This window comes from Fukomys damarensis, unplaced genomic scaffold (genome assembly GCF_012274545.1).
Source record: "Fukomys damarensis isolate Sample0158 unplaced genomic scaffold, DMR_v1.0_HiC HiC_scaffold_28, whole genome shotgun sequence".
In the NCBI taxonomy this organism is placed as follows: domain Eukaryota; kingdom Metazoa; phylum Chordata; class Mammalia; order Rodentia; family Bathyergidae; genus Fukomys; species Fukomys damarensis.
This window is the reverse complement of record NW_022900940.1, coordinates 2233962-2255430: the sequence shown is the minus strand read 5'-3', so window position 1 is coordinate 2255430 and position 21469 is coordinate 2233962. Positions and strand designations below refer to the sequence as shown.

At 38.6% G+C, this 21469-nt stretch overlaps 1 protein-coding gene across 3 annotated transcripts in view; it reads right to left on the bottom strand.

Annotated features, from left to right (window-relative positions):
* Tafa1 (TAFA chemokine like family member 1) overlaps positions 1 to 20943 on the bottom strand; it is a 475053-nt gene extending 454110 nt beyond the window's left edge. For 2 of the 3 annotated variants that reach the window (XM_010608043.3, XM_010608045.3), the window contains exons 1-2: positions 20771 to 20943; positions 18739 to 18859 (exon numbers count right to left, since the gene is read on the bottom strand). In XM_010608043.3, the coding sequence (XP_010606345.1) occupies positions 18739 to 18856 (118 nt within the window). In that variant the 5' untranslated portion in view covers positions 18857 to 18859; positions 20771 to 20943. Of the gene's footprint in view, positions 1 to 18738; positions 19065 to 20770 lie in introns of all 3 variants that reach the window. The other variant, XM_010608044.3, reaches the window with a different exon arrangement.
* Between the last annotated feature and the right edge of the window lie 526 nt (positions 20944 to 21469).

The window sequence follows — 21469 nt, the reverse complement described above, 5'->3', positions numbered from 1 at the left end:
GGCGCAAGGACCCGAGTTCATTCCCCGGTACCAAAAAAAAAAAGTAGAACAGAATGGTGCTGTAAACTTCTGTGAGGGAGGTAGAACTAAAAATCAATAAAGAAGTGCTAGAGGTAGAGCTCAATGGTACAGTGCTTACTTAGCATGTACGACACCCAGGTTCAATTTTCAATAACACAAACACACACACACACATGCATAGCAACAAAGGGGCCTAGGAAATCTCACAAAGGCTACATTTAGGTAGACTTGAAAGGGGTATGAACATCTATCATGTAGATATACATATGGGGAAAGTGTTGCAGTTGGAACCAGAGGCTATGAATGGAAAAAGTGTTTGACTTTGAAAGGGAAGAAAGAAGGTTAGGAGTGGACAGAGGAGTTAGCCAAGAAGAGACCAGCACAAGAAGTCACAATGACGATGATTTAATAGTTAAGGGACACACTGTCTAGGATACAAGGTAAAGACTTTGGTTCTTAACCTTAAAGAAATATGAACCCATTAAGGATGTTGGACCAATAAGGGACAAAGTCTAACTTCCAACTTTTCCATTGTGCCCTCTGCTTGGAGAAGAGATTACAGGTGAAAGAAAGGTACTGGCAAGGACTTCTGAGTTATCCACCACAGAGAAACAGTGGGTTATCCCAGGGTAACACCTGTGGAGGCAGTGAGAAGTGATCAGAGTCTGGGTGTATTGTGGATTTAGGGGAAAATAGATGTAATGATAGATCTAATATGAACTCTGAGAGGAAGAGGAACGCATAGGCACCTCCAAGGTTTGAGATAAAATGAATGAGAAGATAGGAGCTGCCATTCACTGTGATGAAGAAAGATATGAAAGGAAATGGTTTAGGACAGGGATAGATCAATATTACAATTAAAAGAATTTTGTTGAGGTCAGAGAAAGAAGTAATCCAAAGTCTCAGCACATCCTAAAGCAATAAGTAGCAAAAAAAAAAAAAAATACAATATGCGAATCACAACCATTTGGCAGGAGATGTCTTGAGACAAAGGAAGGGGTCCAAAAAAACTGAGCCTAGGTGGTTGCTAAGGTAGCTACTAACTCTTTTCTAATAAATAGTATTTAAATACCTTAATATATGATGTTCTCTCTCTCTCTCTGTCTCTCTCTCTCTCCCTCCCTCCTTCCTTCCCTGTGTGTGTGTGTGTGTGTGTGTGTGTGTGTGTATGTGTGAAATAAGGAGATAGTCTAGAGAATCCTTTAAAATGTTGACAACAATAATTGCCTCAGCCTTATTTCCCTCCTTAAGATGGGAGGTCAAATATAAAGCCGCATTTCACAGAACAAAACCTGATATGCAAACGTCATCATCCTGACCTCTCCACAGGAAAACAGCACTTGGTAATGATATTTGTGACACACAGACATATTGGTGGATCAAACTAGTACTCCTGTTCTTTTTCCTCCTCTACCCTCACAGTGGTGGATTGCAGCTTCTTCTGCTCTGCCCATCAGCACTGCTTTTTTTAAGGTAATAAGGACAAACTCTGTTCATTAAATAAGATCTGTCAGGAAGCCTTATTCTCCCTAAAACAACTTTTCTTTAGCCAAGGTCACTATGCATTATGAGAGCACTTAATTAAAGGAAGGAGGAGAGGAATAATATTACCATGTTCCTAGGGTTTGAAAATAAGTCATTTAGCACCTAAGATTGCAATGTTCTCTACCATCACTGTTTTCCTAGCTTCATTATTTTTTTCCTCCAAAGTCAGCATCCACCCGTACAAGCCTTTGTCTCCTGCTGTCATCAAAGCATTTACATGCATTAATCCATGACAACTGGGTGCATTTGATCCAAAACTGATTTCTCTGCCTGCCAACTAGGAGGTACAGTTCTAGAAATGAAAAGAGGAAATATCCAAGATAAGAGAAAAATATCACCTGCTTCCTAAGAGGGTGCTGTAAAATTCCATCTGAAGTGAGCCGCAGCGTCCTAGGTAGTGTACTATTAGATACCTTGACCATTTATTCCCACGTGCAGTAAGTGTGGCAGTGAGGTCACAGAGTAGACTCATAAAAATGAGATGATGAAGGAAGGAAAAGGGAAGAGAGTGAGAAAGTGAGAGCATTCAGCCCTTGCTATTGGAAAGAGTCTCAGTGGAGAAAAGGATAGAGGCACACACAGCCTCAAAAATTGACATCGCATTCAACCAAAGGAGAAGTTGGGTCAGGTGACATCCATTGACTGAAAAATCACCTATCCAAAAACAAAGCAGAACAGCCTAGGTTTTTACATAGAAAATATGAGTACACATAATAGTTTACATGAAAAACAAACTGGAATGAATCCCGCGGACATTTAGGTACCACTGTTTTTATAAGTATACACTTGGGTTTCTTCCTTTAGGTGTCTATGTGTTTGTGGTCCCTTGAATTCAATCACTGGATTATCCTCTCCTTTAGTCTATCATTTTTTTACCTTTTTTATAGCTAAACAACTGAAGTTTCTGGTGCCTCATCGAAATACAGAAACAAATCAAGATATCAGAACTTGGATATCTGAGCTGGATTCTGTAACAAAGGAAATATCATTTCTTAACCCCTAAAAGACATTATGGCCATGATGAAAATTGTTTACCAAACATTTCCTCTTACCTGCCTTCTGGAGACATGGCAAATTGTACCTCATGGTCCCCTGCCATTGGGTTCAGTCCTGTGACAAGGTCTGGTCAATGAGTTGTAAGCAGAAATGCCTTGGGATACCTCCCGATTGCAGCAAATATTTGCTATGATAAACCCTACATAACTCTTTTTTTATACCATAATGAACAAACCCACTTCAATTATATGCTGCTCTGAATTCTGTAAGTAGCCCAGCCTTTAGCCAACCTCAGCAAGAGGACAGTAGCACTAACAAGAAATACACTTTTGTTGTCTTTAGTCTTTGAGGTGAGGAATGATATGTTGCCATGGCCTCTTTTATCTTAACATACATTTATTTGCATCATTATACTGTCCTTTTCCACCAAAACTAATGATATAGGCAGAGGCAGAGTTTCCGTACTGTGATCATTAGAAAGCAAGGGACCTAGAACAAGACTGTCCTAGTTCAAATCCTGTCTTCACTATGTTGGGCAAATTACTTAAGTCCCCTGAGTATTATGTTCCTCACTGGTAAAAAGAAGAGAAAATTACTACCTCACAGTAGTAGTGCAGAGATTAAAGAAACAATATGTAACACTTAGCACACTGACAGGCACACAACAAATATTTAGTAAAAATATTAATTTGATATATATGTAATTATTTTTCTTCCAGAGTCAGCTTCTACTCTGCCTCCAGCTGTCTTTGAAGCATGCACAAGTAGTTTTCCATACCAAGGCAATGTCTTTCCTTGATATTTCTGATGTTTCTTACTTTCTGCCTCCTGACAAAAAGGAATGCTAGCGTCTTTATGGAGAATTCTTTTTTTGTCTGAACTCTACACTTTACTCTTAGTAGATCCTACTCTTGCTTCTTCTGGTCTTATTTGAAGAATTGTTTTTACATGGAATCTGTGACCCAAATCTTAGACACTTGTCCCACCAACCCATGGAAAGAGAAAGGAAGGATGCGTGAATGGCCATGTAGTTTCCCAGAGGCCATACGAGGAAGAAAGGATGTTTGCTTTTTGTTGCTGTAATACTGGATATAAGATTACAAATACTATGGGAAGCTTCCACTTCCAAATGTTTCATTATGGTGCCAATTTTCCCATATTAGTACTCTAATATTGCTTTCATTTGATGAATAATACTGTAGCTAGTAGAAAGAAATTTACAGCAGATCTCATTCACATAAACAAGTACATCAATAAGGCATTCTGCTTACAGTAATAATAAACTACCCTGACTTGTTTTCAACAATTTAATTAAATACAATTAACTCTAGTTTGTTTTGGCAACCTATTAATGTCAAAATTGAATATACATAGACTCATGAAAAGATTACATTTAATAAATCCTTTATACTACTGTAAAATTACTCAGATGTTTTACTGGCCAGAAATACTTAAGAGCATTTTTGAAGTATGCTAATGAGGATAGTAAAAAAGAGATAATAAAGTTTTATCAAAGAAGTCAGTAAGGTTTCTACAGAGCTTTTGAATTCTTCAATACTGAGCTAGTATGTGTTGGGTGCAGTTCTTAGGAGACTCTGAAGCTTTAATTGCAAATTTATGATCATCTTGTAATATCTTTAATCTATGGTACAGGTTATCCTCATGCTAGATCAAAATTCCTAGAGTCTCAAAACAAGAAAAACAGGCCACTGACACCTATTATTCATTTTTTTTCATTCTATCTAAACTCAAAGCATTAGATACTATGTTACTTAGGTAATTCTTAATATACAAAGATATTATTTTCTACTCAGAATAGAAAATGTATAGGAGTTAGCTGAAAGATATAAATGGTATGCTGGGATAAGTCACATGGACACTTAGATACCGCTGTATTTTCCAGCAGATTCTTGGGTGTCTCCTTTTAGTAGTTGAGTGCTATAACAAAGAAGAGGTGATTAAGAAACAACAAATTTAACAAAAAGAAAAAGGGCTCGAGGTATAGCACAGGGGTAGAGCATGTATTTAGCACATGTGAGGCCCTGTCTTCAATCACCAGCACTTGAAAAAATAATAAATATAAATAAAATGAACACTTGAGGAAGTATAAATAGATGATGTAAGATCTCACACTGTTTTAATAAAGTTGCAATAGAGTTACAATCCTATCCGAGAGTCAGAAAACAGCCAGGCTGATATTTTTACTGTTTCCATTTAATGAGTTGTTCTTTAAATTAATTAGCCAAAATTCCCTATTATTTGGCATCACACAGATATCACCAAATTTCTTGACTAAAGGTCCTTCAGTAGTATATAATTACATATATAACACAGTGTTGGAAAAAGATTACTGTGGATAATGACCTGTTCATACTGACTCAGAACTCATGGCCAATTCTCATGTAGCTCAGAATAGAGATCAAACCTAAAATCTTTTTCCTATACTGAGTATAAGGTTGTTTTTTTTTTTATTTTATGTTTTTTGCGGGGGTACCGGGGATTGAACTCGGGTCCTTGTGCTTGCAAGGCAGGCCACTGAACCGCCGAACTAAATCCCTGGCCCTATAAGGATTTTATTATCAGAAGACACAGATGCAATCACGAGAGAATAACTAAGTCTGAGTTATAAAATTTCTATGTGTGTCTACTTTATATAATAAAATATTATGAGAGTATTAGGCAGTCCCTCTGTCATATCTTTGCTCTGACATTCATACATTTATAAAACAAGGCATTAAAATGCCATGCACTGAACACCTACTGTGTAGTGTGGAACATAGAGTTTATCCCTTACTCAGCTTGCAACATATGAGTTTTAACAAGGATCACCATTCAACAGGTGAGGCATGGAGAATTATATTGACTCATACCAAGAGCAAAAAAGTGTAAAAATGATAGGGATGGAAATACCTGGTTTGTCTGCTACACCGTGCTGTCCATTTCGCTAATAATCCCATACACCAAGTTACTGGCAATAATGAGTTTGAGGTTGGGTAAAAGACCTACATTCAAATCAACTCTTTAACCTGATTCCCAAAATGCAAGTAAATGTAACCATTATTGGATACTTAATGCTATTTCAGGAATCATACTAAGTACTTAACATTTATTAGCTTGTTTCATCATTGAAATCATTATTTTTAAATGAATAGTGTGGGCCATAGTACAACTGAATTATATGAAAAAGTAGCCTAGAACAGGAATGGATAACATCATCTCAAAACTAAACAGGTTCATGGGCACATGGTAAGTGCTGGATGATTGTTCTCAGGATGGTCATCGTGATTGCTTTTGGAATCATTCTTGTTTCTTTTAATAACTCAATGACTGGGGCATTAGAGTTGGGAGGATTCAGGGGTTGAATCTGAGTTCACATAAAAGATGCCATGATTGATTAGCAGTATCTACAACAGAGAGGATGGAATGAGTGTCAGGAACTTGTCGTCACTAACCAGAGGGATATTTTTAGAATCAAGGAAGATATTTATTTTGATAATGACAGGAGTTGAAAAGGAGACTTCTGGTCTGATTGTACAAGCAATTTCTACCTGTTATTGTGTTACAAGTCTAGCGAGTTTTATTTGAAAGACAGCAAATTCAATATTTTAGCAAAAAGCACTGCTGCAAATGATCAAATCACTTACCAGAAAGGTCAGCCCACTTTACAATATTCTACATAATTTATAAAGTCTCAATGCGATAAATGCCAAAAAATCTTATCAAAAAAGTTAAATTGTAGTTGGAGAGAATTCTTTTCCAATGTGAATAATTTATAACTCCTTTTTAAGTCTAACAGAAAATCTACTTGAACACCAAGTCTAATAAATGCAGATTTATCCTATGCTACTGTTGCCCTGCATGGAGCACAAAATGGTCTCCAAATTCTGAAGAAAAATTTATTGGGAAGCAATATCCCTGTAAAAAGTATTTGCAAATGAGGGGCTGTTCAGTCAAAAGGGAAAGAAAGCACGTGACGAGCTAGGCTTGTCTGCATAGCAATAAAGACGGAAGCATTACTCAGCCACAGTGCTCCAAACCACCCCATGATACACACCAAACAAGACGCCTGTTAAGGTTTAGATCAGGGGTCTCCCAAAAGCCTTATATGTTTCGGTGATTGCATCGCGGGTGTGCTCTACTCCTCGGCAGACTAATTAGTTTCCCAGCTGAGTGTGCTGTCAGGCAGTAGTTTCTGTTTAGAGTCAAGTATCATGATTTCTATCTGGATTTCCCCCAGGAAGCTCATCCACTCATAGACAGGGATTTTGGAAGGTGATTGGATTATGGTGCTTATAGCTGACTTGCTGTTAGCAGGTGGCGTCTGATCAGAAGATGTGGGTGACTGAGGGCATGGTCTGGAAGGGTTTATCACCCTCCCAGCTCCTCCTGAAGTCTCTCTGCTTCTCTTTCACCATGGTCCTGTAACATGCTGATCTGCCTTGGAACCAGCTGACCATGGGTTGAAACTACTACAAACTGAGCCAAAATAAACCCTTCCTCCTTTAAACTTGAAGTTTCACCCCTGTGATAAGAAAATGACTAAGACCATGGGTCACCGAGGGCATGACCTCAAAGGATTTATCTCCCTCTCTTGCTCCTTTCTTATCTCTCCCCTTCCTGGTTGCCATGATGTGAGCTTTCCCTCAGGCCAGGCCCTTCCACCATGATATTTCTACATTTGAGTCTGTCAACCACGCAATGAAACCTTTGAAACTGTGAGGCAAAAATAACCTCACCTCCTTTAAGCTTTTGTTGAAATTTTGTACTCGTGACAAGAAGTCCCCGAGACAATGTCCAAGATATAGGCACCTGGCTAAGGTAGAACGGTGCTCCCCAACATGGTAACCTGTTGTGTAACATCAGTCATTCAACACCACCTTGTTGATATGCATGACAATAGCCCTTTCAGGTGATGGAAGGGGCACCGAAGTAAGAGTACACAACAACCTACCCATTCTTCCCACCATTTTCATTTACCATCCTCATTTTGATGTTTGTTCAGTGGGAAAACAGGGGCCTTGGAGGGCTCTATTGCAGATCAAATGTCATGTTGCAGCTTAAAAGACATCTTACACTGGGGTCTATACATAGCAGGCACCGAGTAGAATGACCATAGTAAAAATGTGGAAAAGTCACCAGCTTGCTCTCTTAAACTAGATGACCTTGATAAAGTCAAGGAACTTATTTTTGTACCCATTCTTTGTGTCCTCACTGATGAACTGGAAAACCTTTCTACCTCACAAGGTTATCATGAGGACTAAGCAAGATATACACTGCTTAGAATCATTGATTTATTCATTTGTTCATTCAGCAAGTCCTTATTTGACCTCAGCGTGTACCAGCCAATCAGGTGCACTAGGCTCACAGATCTGGTGAGGAACTCAATGCTGAAACAGTGATTACAGCAAATTATCCCTTCTATTACCAGAAGTGTAATTCTTTCCATCTAATAGGTGGCCAATAAACATTTGTTGAATTCAGGCATTAAATACGTTGTATGTTAAAAATAAGAAAGTTTCCTCTGGCTTTAAGTTAGAGACAAGTGGCTTCTTTTAATACACGGACACTTGAATTGACACAAGTGATGCATTTTATCTTTTATGGCATAAAGATAAGATTAATGCAAAAGTGTAAATTCCTCATAGGGCTCAAAAAGTCTAGCCAGTGTGCAATTCTTGAATCTTGATAATTGACTGCCTTACTTTTCATTGTGAAAAAGCTCATTCTTTCCATCTTGCCTAATTCTCCATCTGTGAATTACAGTAACTGGGAAGGAGCTGTGGGGGACTCTTGCTGTCCCTATAACTGGAATAATACAAAAGTTTTTTAAAGGGGGCAGCACCTCCAGCCTTCCAGGGCCAATGCCCCCCTTATCTCTGTGCCACCCTAAGTCTGTACTGGTGCTAGTCCAGGTTAAATAGGCAATCCTTGATCTTTTCCTACCAGACAACTCTTCAAAGCCCAACGCAAAATCACCCCCTAGTCAGAGGGCTTTCTGAGTCTTCTCTGCTGAGAATGAATGGCTTCCTGCTTTTTGACTGCACAGCCTCCATTCAGGTAGAACCTATAGCACTGGCGGGTGTGTGTCTGACACACACAATTAGATAAGAATGGAGAGAGGAAGCCAATCTTCCTAGAAATAATACAAATAAAATTGTATAACTGTCAGAAGTCAAGAGAATTGTCTAAACAGTGCTATTTTAAGAAGTGTTATCTAGGAGACATGAATGGCTCTTTGAATTTAATTACAATTTAGTTCCTTCTTTTAATGAAAAGGATATCATTGTGGCATGCTTGCTTTATTAATTAATTTATTTATTTTAAAATTATTTTTGGATAAAAAGGGATTCTGGAGATGGTTAGCCTGTTAGCTGGGGGGAATGATCATACTCTCCACTTGCACGCTGGTGTCAATTAACTGACAGGCAGTACCCAGAGAAAGACTGAAAAAGATTCTGAAACCACATCCAGGCTCTGCAGGAAAATTCACTGCTATTGATTATGTAGGCCTGTGATAGATAGAAGGCTGGAAATTGGCAAAGCGTACACTATAATTTTTTCTTCCTTCTGGACAACCCAGGGTGCTTCTGTCAAAAACATCGCCTATAAATGTTCACCCAGTGACCTCATTCCCAAACTCCTCTCCTGGACATGGAATCTTGTATTTTTAGCAAGAATCTACCGGGCCAACTGAATTTAATAAGCCCGCATCAGGGGAGCTTCTACAGAGCATGCTAGCGTTGTCTCATGCCTCTTATCATTCTATTTCAGAAAAGGGCTTTATTTTTATTTTACAACTACATCTATTTTTTTTAAATTCAGAGCTCTATGAAGGCTGACATCTATGTACAACTTTTTTTTTTTTTTAATAAAAGTGGCATTCAAACTTTCCTGGCCATAGCACACTAAAGACGTAAAATAATCCAATTCTTACATGTTTCTACTTCCCAGTAGGAAAATAATCTAGGTGATAAATTCTTGGAAGAAGCATTTTTGAGTCAGGAGTTATTTTTACAAAATAAGATGAACCCATTAAACCTGCTCTTACATTATATAATAATTCCAATGGACATAAAAATAAAAGAAAAACATTATAAAGCATAAGAATGTGTTGCGGGGGTGTATAGCCCATATTTTAAAAGTCACACACAAATGCCACAGAAAGCAAATTTCAAGGTAATTACCTATATGTGTTTTAGTGGTAAGAATATAGATGAACCATTTCTGAATCACAATTCAGCAATCACTCAGTCTTCAGAAAATCTAAACTACAAAATATGTAAACATGCATTGTTCACACTATAGGGTTAACTAAAGACCCCACAGAAAACTGCATCAATAATGAAACTAAACCAACACTAATTTATAATTACAAAGCAAGAACCACAGCAACTGAAAATCACCAACAATCTAAGACAATATCTCAGGATACACTGATAACAAATTATCCTTCCTAAAACTAGATAAATTCTAATTATTTGCATGCAAGAACTTTGCAGTGTTTCCAAGAGCTGGCAGCCAATTTTCTCAGTAGAATATTCAGTTAAAAAAGCTTAGTTATACGTCACTTCCAGTAGAATGATAACTTAGTTGGTTTACTAACGAGTGGCTTTTATTCTTATATAAAATGAATGCACATGAAATCTTAAATCATTTGCCTGGAAGAAAAAAAAAAAGAAAAAAACCTTGGGTTTCAAGACATATTTATAACCCACTAGTGGGCTGCAAACCAGATTTTGAGAACTTTAATAAAGTATTAAATTAAGAGTTTTATACAGGCATCACTGTGTTGCCTGATACTTCTGTTTTATTACATTTACTGACTACTTTTTCTCTGAACCTTAAATCTAAGAAAGTTAATTGATCTTAGCTGAAATTCAAATGAGACCTCTGATGAGAACACTGTCTTAATTATATAAAATTTCTGTGTTTACTGGTGTCTTACTGACACAGTTCAGCAACATATTCTCCACTTCACAGTGGTGTAGCCTGTGGGTACAGACCAACTTGGGGTAAGTCTAAAGTGTGAGCCTACTTTAAAGCAGGCCAAGACAGAGGTGCCTAGGCTGCCCTCTTTGGGCCTCACTGTACTTACCTCTTTCCACGCTGCTCATACGAACATATTTGATATATCTGGGGGGATTTGCAAAATGCTGAAGCTGGAGATTTTCTCCTTTAAGACCACGCACAGACAATCCGGGTGGGAAGTCAGGTTTTGTTTGGCCCTTCCCTGATTTTGCAAGGTAAAGAAATTACACATGTAATTTTAAGTTTCCTGTTGGCCTTGAGATATTAGATGATCTCCCCAAGCTGAGGCCATCTCAGGTAAAGCTGAGGATACACTTTCCCCTCTAGACTTGCAATGTGCATGCTCCTAGGTTGTCACAGCCTTTGACAATTCCTAATGCTTGTCCCCTAAACTGGATTGATATATTTTTGTCGCCATGTAGGTCTTGCCTTGCCTACCAGAGAGTTTTCAAATAGTTTCAATAAAAAGCTTTTCTAAGTATTCAAAGGCAATTTTTGTGCCAAACCTTGCTGTATTAAACAGATAAAAGGAATACATCAGTTCTCTGGACCATTTAAAGCTTCATTATTTGACAGAATATACAGCATGGATTAAATACATGGATCATCCTCTTGGAACTAAGGGGCAATAAGAAGATCACTGATTTCTTTCATCACCTCATCTAGACCCTTGCAATTTGATAATTCAGATGAGAGCCTGATGGATTCAGCCTCTGACTCTTACTCTGGTGCTCATCCTTCATTACCATGAGATGTCACACAAAGGTTTAAAATACTCCTTTCCCACCAATAGCTGAATTTTAGAGGATATGAAGTGCTTGCTTGGCTAAATCCAATATGAGAAGTAAATGTCTACTGAATCCCTACTGAATATTTTTCAATGGGAAGGAGGACCTGCTGGACTTCTGACCCTAATCCAGGACACACATGGTTAATTTCAGGAGCCTTAGATCACTTCCCCCCAACACTGTGTGGCAATTCTTTTAAACCAGGAGTTGACATTCTGAATTCACTTCAAAGCATGTAATTTGATCTGTCCATTCTCCATCCATACAAGGCAGAAATTTTTTAAAAATCACATAGATATGTGCAATATTACTGAATGATGTGGAGGCATCCTACAAGAGAAATTGTAGCAAGAATAAATGGAACGAGTGATACTATCAGTAGAACAAAGGCCACACCTGAGGATGTAGGTGTTCTGTGCTCCTGGGCACAGGGTAAGATGTGGGTGGACCCCTTCCCCCCTAAAGGAAGTGTCCACTTAATGAATAAGCAGATCACTCAGCATTTAATCCATCTTCTAAGAAAAATCTCTGATAACACCATTGTTTCACCCCCCACCTCCGGACCTTTATGACATAAAGTTGGGGAAGCAGAAAGAAATAATGGGCCAAGAGAGTTCCCTACATGCTTTGAGGATATTAGGATCTGATTCAATTAGTTTGCATACACTGCTGACGAAAGAATTCGCCTTTCTTTACCCTAAAGAAAGGAAAAATTGCTCATCCAGTGTTACATCCTCTCCGTCACAAAGACAAAATGAATTTTTCTTTTGGTTTCAAATGTAAACGCCATTACCTATTTGCTGAGCAAAGCTTCCTCTTCAATCTCTCAAACCACCCTTCTAAGAGCTCCAAGATCTACTGGTGGGGTGGCCCGTTTTGCAACTAAAAATCCTTAGGGAACATTAATAAATGTTTGTTCCCTATATGTAATGTACACATAAGTATATTTTTAAAGTATAATAATTGTCTTATTTTTCATGAATTTTCTGTCAAATATTGAACAGTTAAACATCTACATGTAAATCCATAAATGTATATGTTACACCAATCCTTTAATGTTGACCTCACTCTCCATTTGAGAGGTCTCCAATTGTAAATACACTCACACAAATACCTATACACCCTTACATGCACTTACCTAAATGTTCACACACCTAAACGAAAGTGTCAGATTCCACCAGAACATTCTTTCTCTCCTTAATAATTTAACAAGTGTTGTCTGAGCAACTTCTGCATTTCAAGCACCACGGTAATAGCGAGAAATTAAAGAGTGAATAGCACATGATTTCCACATTATTTTGCCCCACATCTCTTAATGCATGTGATATGAACAGATACTGTAGATGTTTCCTGAATAAAAAAGTTTGGAAATTTTTAGTGAAATCAAATCAAGTGTAGTATCTGCAAATCTTTCCAAAACCTTCATACTTTTACCTCACTGCAAAGTTCCAAAAGGTGAACATACCACACAGCCATGCTTCCCCAGGAATCAACGTTTTTTCCCAAGGAGAATCTTGAGGGGAGAGTTTTTATGATTATAATTTGAGAGATGCTAGCCTGGACATTTTATTGTATTGAGGATGTAAGAAGGAAAAGGGGCTTCTGATATTTTCTTACTTATATTCTCTTTTTTTCTTCATCTGGAAACACTGATAGATCTCTAATTTCACAATTGAAACTCTCTATAGATAATATTTTAAGCTTCTTATAAAAAAAATATATGCTCAGAGCAAGAGTAAACAAAAAATACATAATTAGAGTAATTAAGAAATGTAGCTCATTCTAGTCCTTTCACTAGATTTTACTAGTATTTTCTAAAGGATGTTTACCTCCTTTTTGACATTTTTTGTACATGTGCAAATATGATTTTTTTCTAAAAAATATAATTTTGAAGCATAGTATTCTGTTCCTTGTTTTCTTAACTTGCAGTATATTTTGGACACTTTTCCACATGAGCACACATAAACATATCTCATCCTTTGTAATGGCTACACTGAATCCCATTGAACAGGGTTTAGCTGTGATTTATTTTACCAATCCCATTTTGATGGAGATGAAACTCTTATTTTTTGACATTAAAACCATTGTTGCAATGACTATACCTTAACATCCATAAATCTTTTCACATTTTCCAATACTTTTTTTTCTTACTTTAAGTATCTAGACATGGAACTGTGTGTTAAGATTTACACTTTTCATATTTTGAAAGTCATCACCAAATTGTTTTTGAAAAATGACACATCAATATCAGTGAGCTCAAAACCTGAGATTTTGGACACAGGGCTTAAACTTGAAACAATTTTCTTAGAAGAGTTCAGATCACCATCTTTAACTTTAAGAAATTAGTAGTTGAAAATTAATGTTCATGTGTGCCTCTAAGAAATACTTTTTGTTTGCAAAATAGTAGTGTGCTATCACACTATTTTCCTTAACTATGAATTGAAGCCATAGGCTTGAGCTCAAATCAGTACCCACTTAATACAGAACTATAACTATTTTCTTAAAGGTTCATGGGCTGACAGGAAAAAATTTATTTTCATTGCTACTTTGTTTTGATATTTTAAGGTTTATCAAATGTCCATAGCTGCACACTGACTTTAGGATGAGGTCAATATCATCTATCAGATGATCGATGGATTATTACTAGCACCAGTTTACACAAAATAACAACCTGTCTGCTCTAATCTTCAGACCAATTCACTATGCTTAGCGACCTTGCTTGGTAGGAATTGTTAAAAAGCCAATATGCAACCACTATTGTACACACTATTTCTTTTATATTAAAAGTATAAAACAACCCTTCACTGTAATATATCTTGGTATCTTAATGCATATTCCTTAAGTAGTTTTCTAAAATGTAGTGTTGAATGGCAAGGTAAAAATAAATGTAAGGTGTATAGGCATATTTCTGAGTAATTTAACAAAAAATACCATACTTTAAAATAGATGGTGATGTTCAGTATATAATAATGCAGTCATAAATGAATACTTCTAACACACATAGTTTGCTTAATATAGCTTTAAATCTTGTCACGTATAAATTATGTAGACAATTCTATTCAGTGTAATCTTTTTATATATCATTTTCATACACCCCCGTCAATAAAATAGCAGTGACTGCAGAATAAATGATTCATTAGATACTTATAACTTCTTGTCTCATGTAATTTATCTATGTAATTTTAAATTACTAAAGAATCCCGAGGACTCTTTTCTTGCTGAAGAATTTTGAGATAATCCATATTTTATTAAGTTTCGAGGACATCCCACACACATCAACCCACACACCCAAAATTAAGTAACCATTAAAACTCCTGTCATAATTTATATATCCATAAGGAGAAACAACTCAAACTGAAAGCTACATTGGGCAATTTCATCCTTTTTTCTTCCTGTTCACAAACACTAGTAATTATAAAGAGTTGAAGCTATCTATTTTAATTACATGAAACAATAGGAATACCACTTTTGAGTTTTCATTGTTCAGTCTGTCTTTTTTAAATTAAGTGTCCTTCCTATGGCTTTAGTATGAAAAAATAAATAAAAAAGAGGAAGAGGCATAGATATCCTTCAAGTTGTTATGGTAAATTCCTACATCATTTCTCAAATAAAAACCCGATCTAGCCAAATACTAAATTATCAGAATTATATATGTTAATCCGTAGCACATTTTACTCATTTATGTAATTTTGAAACTCACATTCATTTGATTGACTATTTTAATCTTCCTTAACTAGTGAGTAACTGAAAATAAATGGTGCATTTCTAATACTATAAATATGAAAAATAGGAAGTACTTAGAGACTGCAGGCGAATACATTAAAACCAGTCCATTTTCTAGTTAACATATTCTCATTCTGTTTGTGTATAAACCCACTGCATTGAGAAGACAGATCACAAATTCATGGCCTCACAAAAACACTGTTCCAATTTCATGTATGACAGCAGAAATTGGCCCAAATCTCTAACCATTTCCCCTAACGGACACTGGCTGGTTGATGCCATCCAGGTGCAACCCAGTCTGGAGGAGGGGAACACTGCATCGAATTCCACTCATCTGTCAGTGTAGTGGATTATTTCTTGAAAGACTGAAATTGGCTGCTCGCGATTGGAACACCATCAGTCTTACTGTAGAGGGGCTGGCGCGAGGGGAGGGGGGTCCATTGCTCAGCAGGTGAGGGGCAGCTGTAAAGCCTTCATCTCCCCCTGCTCAGGGCCCTGAGTGAGAGATTTGTCATTTTGCACATTTCCTGGATACTTGGTATGCATGTGGAGTCTGCCTGCTCTTGCTTCACGAAAGGGGCGATTTTTCAAGTTTAGGCAAATGTAGCAAAGCTCAGGGTCTGCTGGTGTCTCATTTTTTTTCATCACGTCACTTGTTTTAACCGATTTGAGAAAATGAGATTATGTTTTTTTTCTTTTTGCTCATATATCCAGCTATTTATTTATTTATTTGCTCATTTAGGGGTGGATTGTCACAGATAACTGGCCCTGATTTCTCTCTTGTTTTCATACACATTTCATTAGTGTCCCTGAAGATTTAAGACCCACAAAGAAAAACATCACAGCTCTCATCAGAAAGAGCTTATTCCTACCCTTAAAATAAAAACAAAAGATTGTATTAAAGAGACTGGCTGCAATAATCAAGAATATTGCTATAACCAAGATCTATCACTTCAATCTTTGCCGTTATTGTCTCCAAAACCCAAGAAAGTTAAATAATTGTATTACCCAGAACCACTGGACTTTCAGTTTAATACAATTTTAATCTCTTTGCATCTAAAAAGGGATATTTAGTTTCTTCTTTTTAGCAACAAAACAAAGATGGGTCTCAAACACGTAAGCACTTGGGGCTGAAATGGATCTCAATGCTACAGTTTGTGGGGTATCTGACATGTGGTTTGACTGTACCTTGGTTGTTAATAAGCCCCTTCTGAGACAACAGGAAAAAAAAAACATAGAATTTAATTTCAGTTAGAACCCAATATGAGTCTCAGTTTAAAAAATATGATATTTTAGTAATGTCTAGAAAGACACAAGTTTATTACCCATGACAGCCATGACTTTCTACCAAAAACAGGCATTAACTGATTAGTAGAGACAATCTACCTGAAAGCTTTTTGCAAGCTGAAACGGACTATTGTCGGATTACACACACAGCTGATAAAATAAGACACACAGCATCTGGTGGTATGTTCTAGCCATGTAGCACCTGGTTAAAAAAAGAAACAACAGCAAAGGAAAAACAAAAACAAATAAACAAGACACTAGGATTCTGTGCTGGTTGTGTAGATTAAAACTGGACTCATTCATATCTGAAGTGCAGGTTGTCATCCATTGAACGGAACGTCAGTAATTCCTGATATTTATGAAGTTTGCAAACACTTTCTCGGAAGTTGATTTATTTACATCCCCAACATGTTTCCAAATGGAGAAATGAGCTCAGGGAAGGAAAACCTCCGGAAGCAAGGCCGCCTTACAAGTGACAGATTTAAGATCGGCCGTCCTCACCGGTACTACTTCTGTCTCCTCTTAGAATGGCCTCCTAACTCGAGTGAGTCCACGCGTTCCATAACTTGAAAGTTTTCACAAATTACACGATTCACCTCCCCTGCCCCCAAGAGGCTTGGCCTGGCCATTTTTGTGTCCTGTGGACCCAGCGCTGGAGGGGAAATCGGGGCAGCTTCTGGCTTTTCTGCCTCAGCTAAGTAAACCGGACTCCTTGGAACTTCGCTTCCCGGAGAAGGAGCTGGGCGCTACGCCCACGTTCCTAGGCACTTAACTAAATCGCGCGCATTAACCCGGGAGCGGCGTCTCGCCCACCCACATTAGCAGGTGTTTTCAGCAGGAGATACACAAAGAAGGCAGATCTTAGCGCAGCATTTGTATGACTGCCAGAATATTTCTTGCTGAATAAACTGGGGATGAAGCGATTGAAAGTAAAACGGGGAATCAGGATCCCCAAACCCACGTTTGCATCCCCTCCCTGTGCCAGGCTCTGGACACAGGACGCACAAATACAAGCGGGCAGCAGAGACAGCGCGGTTTCCATGCCCACCTGCAGGGGCACCCGCGCCCCCTCGCCTTCTTTCCCTGACCCAGGACCGGGGAAGGAAGTGAGCTGGAGACCCAGCTCTTCAGCAGGGCGGCTCGGCGCTCTAGAGCCTGCCCCAGCCTGTGAGAAGTGGCTCCGGGGACTGTGCCGGGAGCCCCCACTGCTGCTCAGGCCTGCCCCAGAGCCAGGGAGAGACTGGGGCGTGGACCCCGGCCCGCAGCCGGAAAAAGCAGGGCGGGTTCCAGGAGGACAGGGAGCTATTTGCAGCGGGGTTGGAGGGCCCGGAGCGCTTCAGAAACTGACGATCTTCTGGGGAACTCGGCGCAACTGGTCCCCAGAGGCCGAACTTGGCCACAGTGAGCGGGGTGGGGGTGGAGGGAGAGGATGCAAAGACCCAAGCTAAAGGGAACGCGGAAGGAAATCCTCCCGGGGAGGCAAGCACAATCGAACTGGGAGGGACTGGAATCAGAAAACTGGACAACAGGCGCAAAGGAGGAGAAAACAATCTATTTTGAAGAGGGACGCCAGCAAAGGGTAAGAAATATGCTTTAAACGGGCAGACAGCGAAAGCAAAATGAATCCAAAACTAAAAATTCTATGTAGGAAAAACAAACAAACAAAAAAAATCAGACAAGAAGAAATTTGTTCCTGAAACTGCCGAAAGGGAGAAGAAAAATTTTTTTAAAAAAAAGGATTTAAAAAGATAACGAGAAAGAGAGAGAGAAACAAAAGAAAAGGCCACTGCACATGCTAGAAGAACAGAAAGTGAAGGGACAAAAGAAAGAAGGCCAATTAAACCGACAAGAAATAGTAAGTCACTTTTGAATTTCTTTTTCATTGATCACTTCCCTCTAAAGTTAGAGGACTAACATCTGCACACAATCCTTAGCTCTTAGAGATGGACACAGTATCTACGCTAGGTGAGAGGATTCCAGTAGACATGCAAAGAGAATAGCCACCCCCCAAAAAAGTCCTCAAATCTTAAAATTATCTACCACCTTTTACAGAAGCTGTGCTATTGGCCAAAGCATGCATAAACAACAAAAGACTTCTATTTATGTAGGTGTGTGGAAGGGCATAGAGGGGTCACTTAGAGAAACCCACTTTTTTGAGAAATGAATAGAAAGACCTCTAAGGCATTTTGGTATTCTCTCCTGCCCCCAGAGCTCTCAGCCAACAATATGGCTTGAAACTCAAAGGTCAGCTGCCCACACTGTAGTACTTTCTGTCCCTTGTATACGGCCATCTGTTAAGGAGGCACGGGTGAATGTGGAGGAGGTTGCAGTGAGGCAGCCCCCGACTTACCTGGTCTGTGCAGGTGGTGCTGTTGGAAGGTATTCTGAAGCGACCCGTGACAGAGCAGCATTGCACAAGCACTTATCCACAGGTACAGGACCCAGGACATTGCAGAGACCATTGCCATTCTCTAAAGAGAACGTGAGACACAAAAGGTCACCCCTGGTTTCAAACCTCCTGCTCAGTCAGCCCCACCGATGAAGAGAGGGAGGTCTCAGACGTCATGTTCCTTTGCTATTTGGCTGGTGAGAAATAACGATCCAGCAGAGGTCATGCCAGGAAGTGGAACTGAGGGAAAACCCTTTCCAGAAGATCATAAATGCATTTTTAAAATTCTGCAAAATAAAATTCCAAGGGTTGCCAAAATACAAAAATAAAGTTTGTGTTAATTAGGCAGTTGGAAACATCACATGCCAACTAAAAATCTGACTTTACACAATGATCTGAAAACTAGATAGCCCAGGAATTAAAAAGCTGCAGACTGGTTCATTCTAACTTCATTGCAAGTCTGACATAAGCCTGGAAGGAGAGAGTGGGTTCTTTTTTTTTTTTTTTTTTTTTAATCCTACAGTCATGAATTTTTAATCGCAATGCTGTCTTCTAAACTAAGTAATCATTTCTCAGAGGCATGTTGTCATTCGATAGAACCGATCTTTCTGGCTGGACTTAAAATCAGAAAGAATTATCTTCAGCCAGAATGAGTTTCAGATGAAGATCTCTGTGCTATCCTAAAGCCAGCTGTAATTTACAATACTGCTTTGCCTCCTAAGGTTCGTTCCATTGTGGCATTTGCTGTATAGCAGTGATGAATATGCATACGCAGGTGGTGTATATATTTATGGGTGAACATATACCTTTTCTCAGGTGCTGAAACTTTGACACTCTTCTCTGCACCTATGAGTATCTTAGGAGCCACAGAGGCTCAACTGCGCTACATATCGTCCAATTTCTCACACAACACCTTATGCTGCATTTCCTTTTGCCAAATTAATCAAACTTGAAGCTTCATTCTTACTCAGCCAGTGATTGGAGGCATTTTCTATATAAGAATCTGGTTAACTCTATGCTTTTCTCTTAAGAGGGCTGTGGAACCAAGATTGTTTCTTCTTTTCTTTTCCACTGCCAAATGATACCCTTCCACAATTGCAACTATACATTGAAACGTGCTAGAGACCTCCCAGGGTGGCCTCTTTCTTTATTCAAAATTGGCACTCTTGCAAAAACTGTGATGCTGGGAAAGCAAAAAATATACATTATACACATATATTTGTGCACATGGCACAGGATGATTTGTGGGTTTCAGAAGTGAGATAGAGAGTCTGGGGACTATAATAGAGAAATGGTGACGATTATAATTAAGCACAAAGTAGAAAAACATTATTTTCAACAGCATGGTGCTACTGGTGCCCTCTCTGTGATTCAGAGGGGCCACTTTAAATCCGTTCACTGCCCACTGTTTACTTTTGTAGATAGCAGACTTTACTTCATTGTTTTCAGAACTATTGGGATAATATAAATGCATTCTCCATACAGGAAAAATAGCAACACCCCTCCTGTAAATCCTCCAATGAATGCCTTTTAGGGCCTTTTCAGAATGCCCTGCAAATTGCAGAAAGACAAAAAAGAGGTGACCGGCATGCATTTTCTGCATGAGAATCACTGCTAAAATGCACTAAGAATTAATCAAAACTTTAAAAAATCCCACCTCAATGAAAACTTAGCTGTTATTCAGTGACTCTGCTTTGTTTTGCTTGCTTCTTTACCCACACAGATCTTAGCCCTCAAAAAGATTACTGTGACTTGACATTTACATTTTCCTTTTTTTTCCTCTCTCTCTTCACATTTAACTTTCTTTAATTCACAGCATTACTTCTGAGCCTCCTGCCTATCACTCCCCCTGCTCGCTCTCGTACAGAGAGGTGGTCCTAACGTTAGCGTTTTCCCCCAAATAATATATCCAGCCTTGAGCAGTTTTCTCGATAGGGCTGAGTATGTTTCAAATCTGCTTTCTGGATCTAAAATCTTTAAAGAGGTTTCTTACCTGAAAAATCCAGCCAAGAGCAGAGTACTCTATTAGTGTTCATTGGAAAGATCTAACACTTTTTAAAATCCATCTGTGTCACAGTTATGAGATTTTCAAGAAAGAGCTTCCCAACAATCTTCTTATCAGGAATAAAAAAAAAAATGTTTTTCTCTCTGATCCTAGTTCCACAGTGAAGAAGACATCAGGTTCATTCAGACTGTATTGTCAGAAAAGGAGCCAACGTTTGAGGGGTAGAAACCTCGTCATTTTCACCTTTAAATCATCTCTTGGCGTCACCTCTGCCAGACGAGAGCTTTGAAGTGATGGTGAGAAAATGTACAGCTTCCTGATGAGAATCAGTTTATAGTCACCAATGGACCATCCCCGCTCCCGTGCCTTCACGGCAGAGTTAGGCAGGGAAATGTAAGAGCCGGACTGCTATACCGTGCTGTAAGTAGCAGTAGTCTGTTTCAATACATCCCTCCGCTCTGAAGTATCACATGTCTTAAAGTGACATTGCCTCCTATTACAGTGACTGGATTCTAATATCTGCCCCTAACCCTAAACAACTCAAGCAGTCCTTTAACTCTGTATTGCCTGAAGTAATATGTTAGAGAATTTTCTGATCCTATTCATTTGCCAAAGCAGTAAAGAAAGGAGCAACAAAAGAAGAAAATACTCTGCAAAATATTGGTAGTGTTAATGGATGTCAGGCTT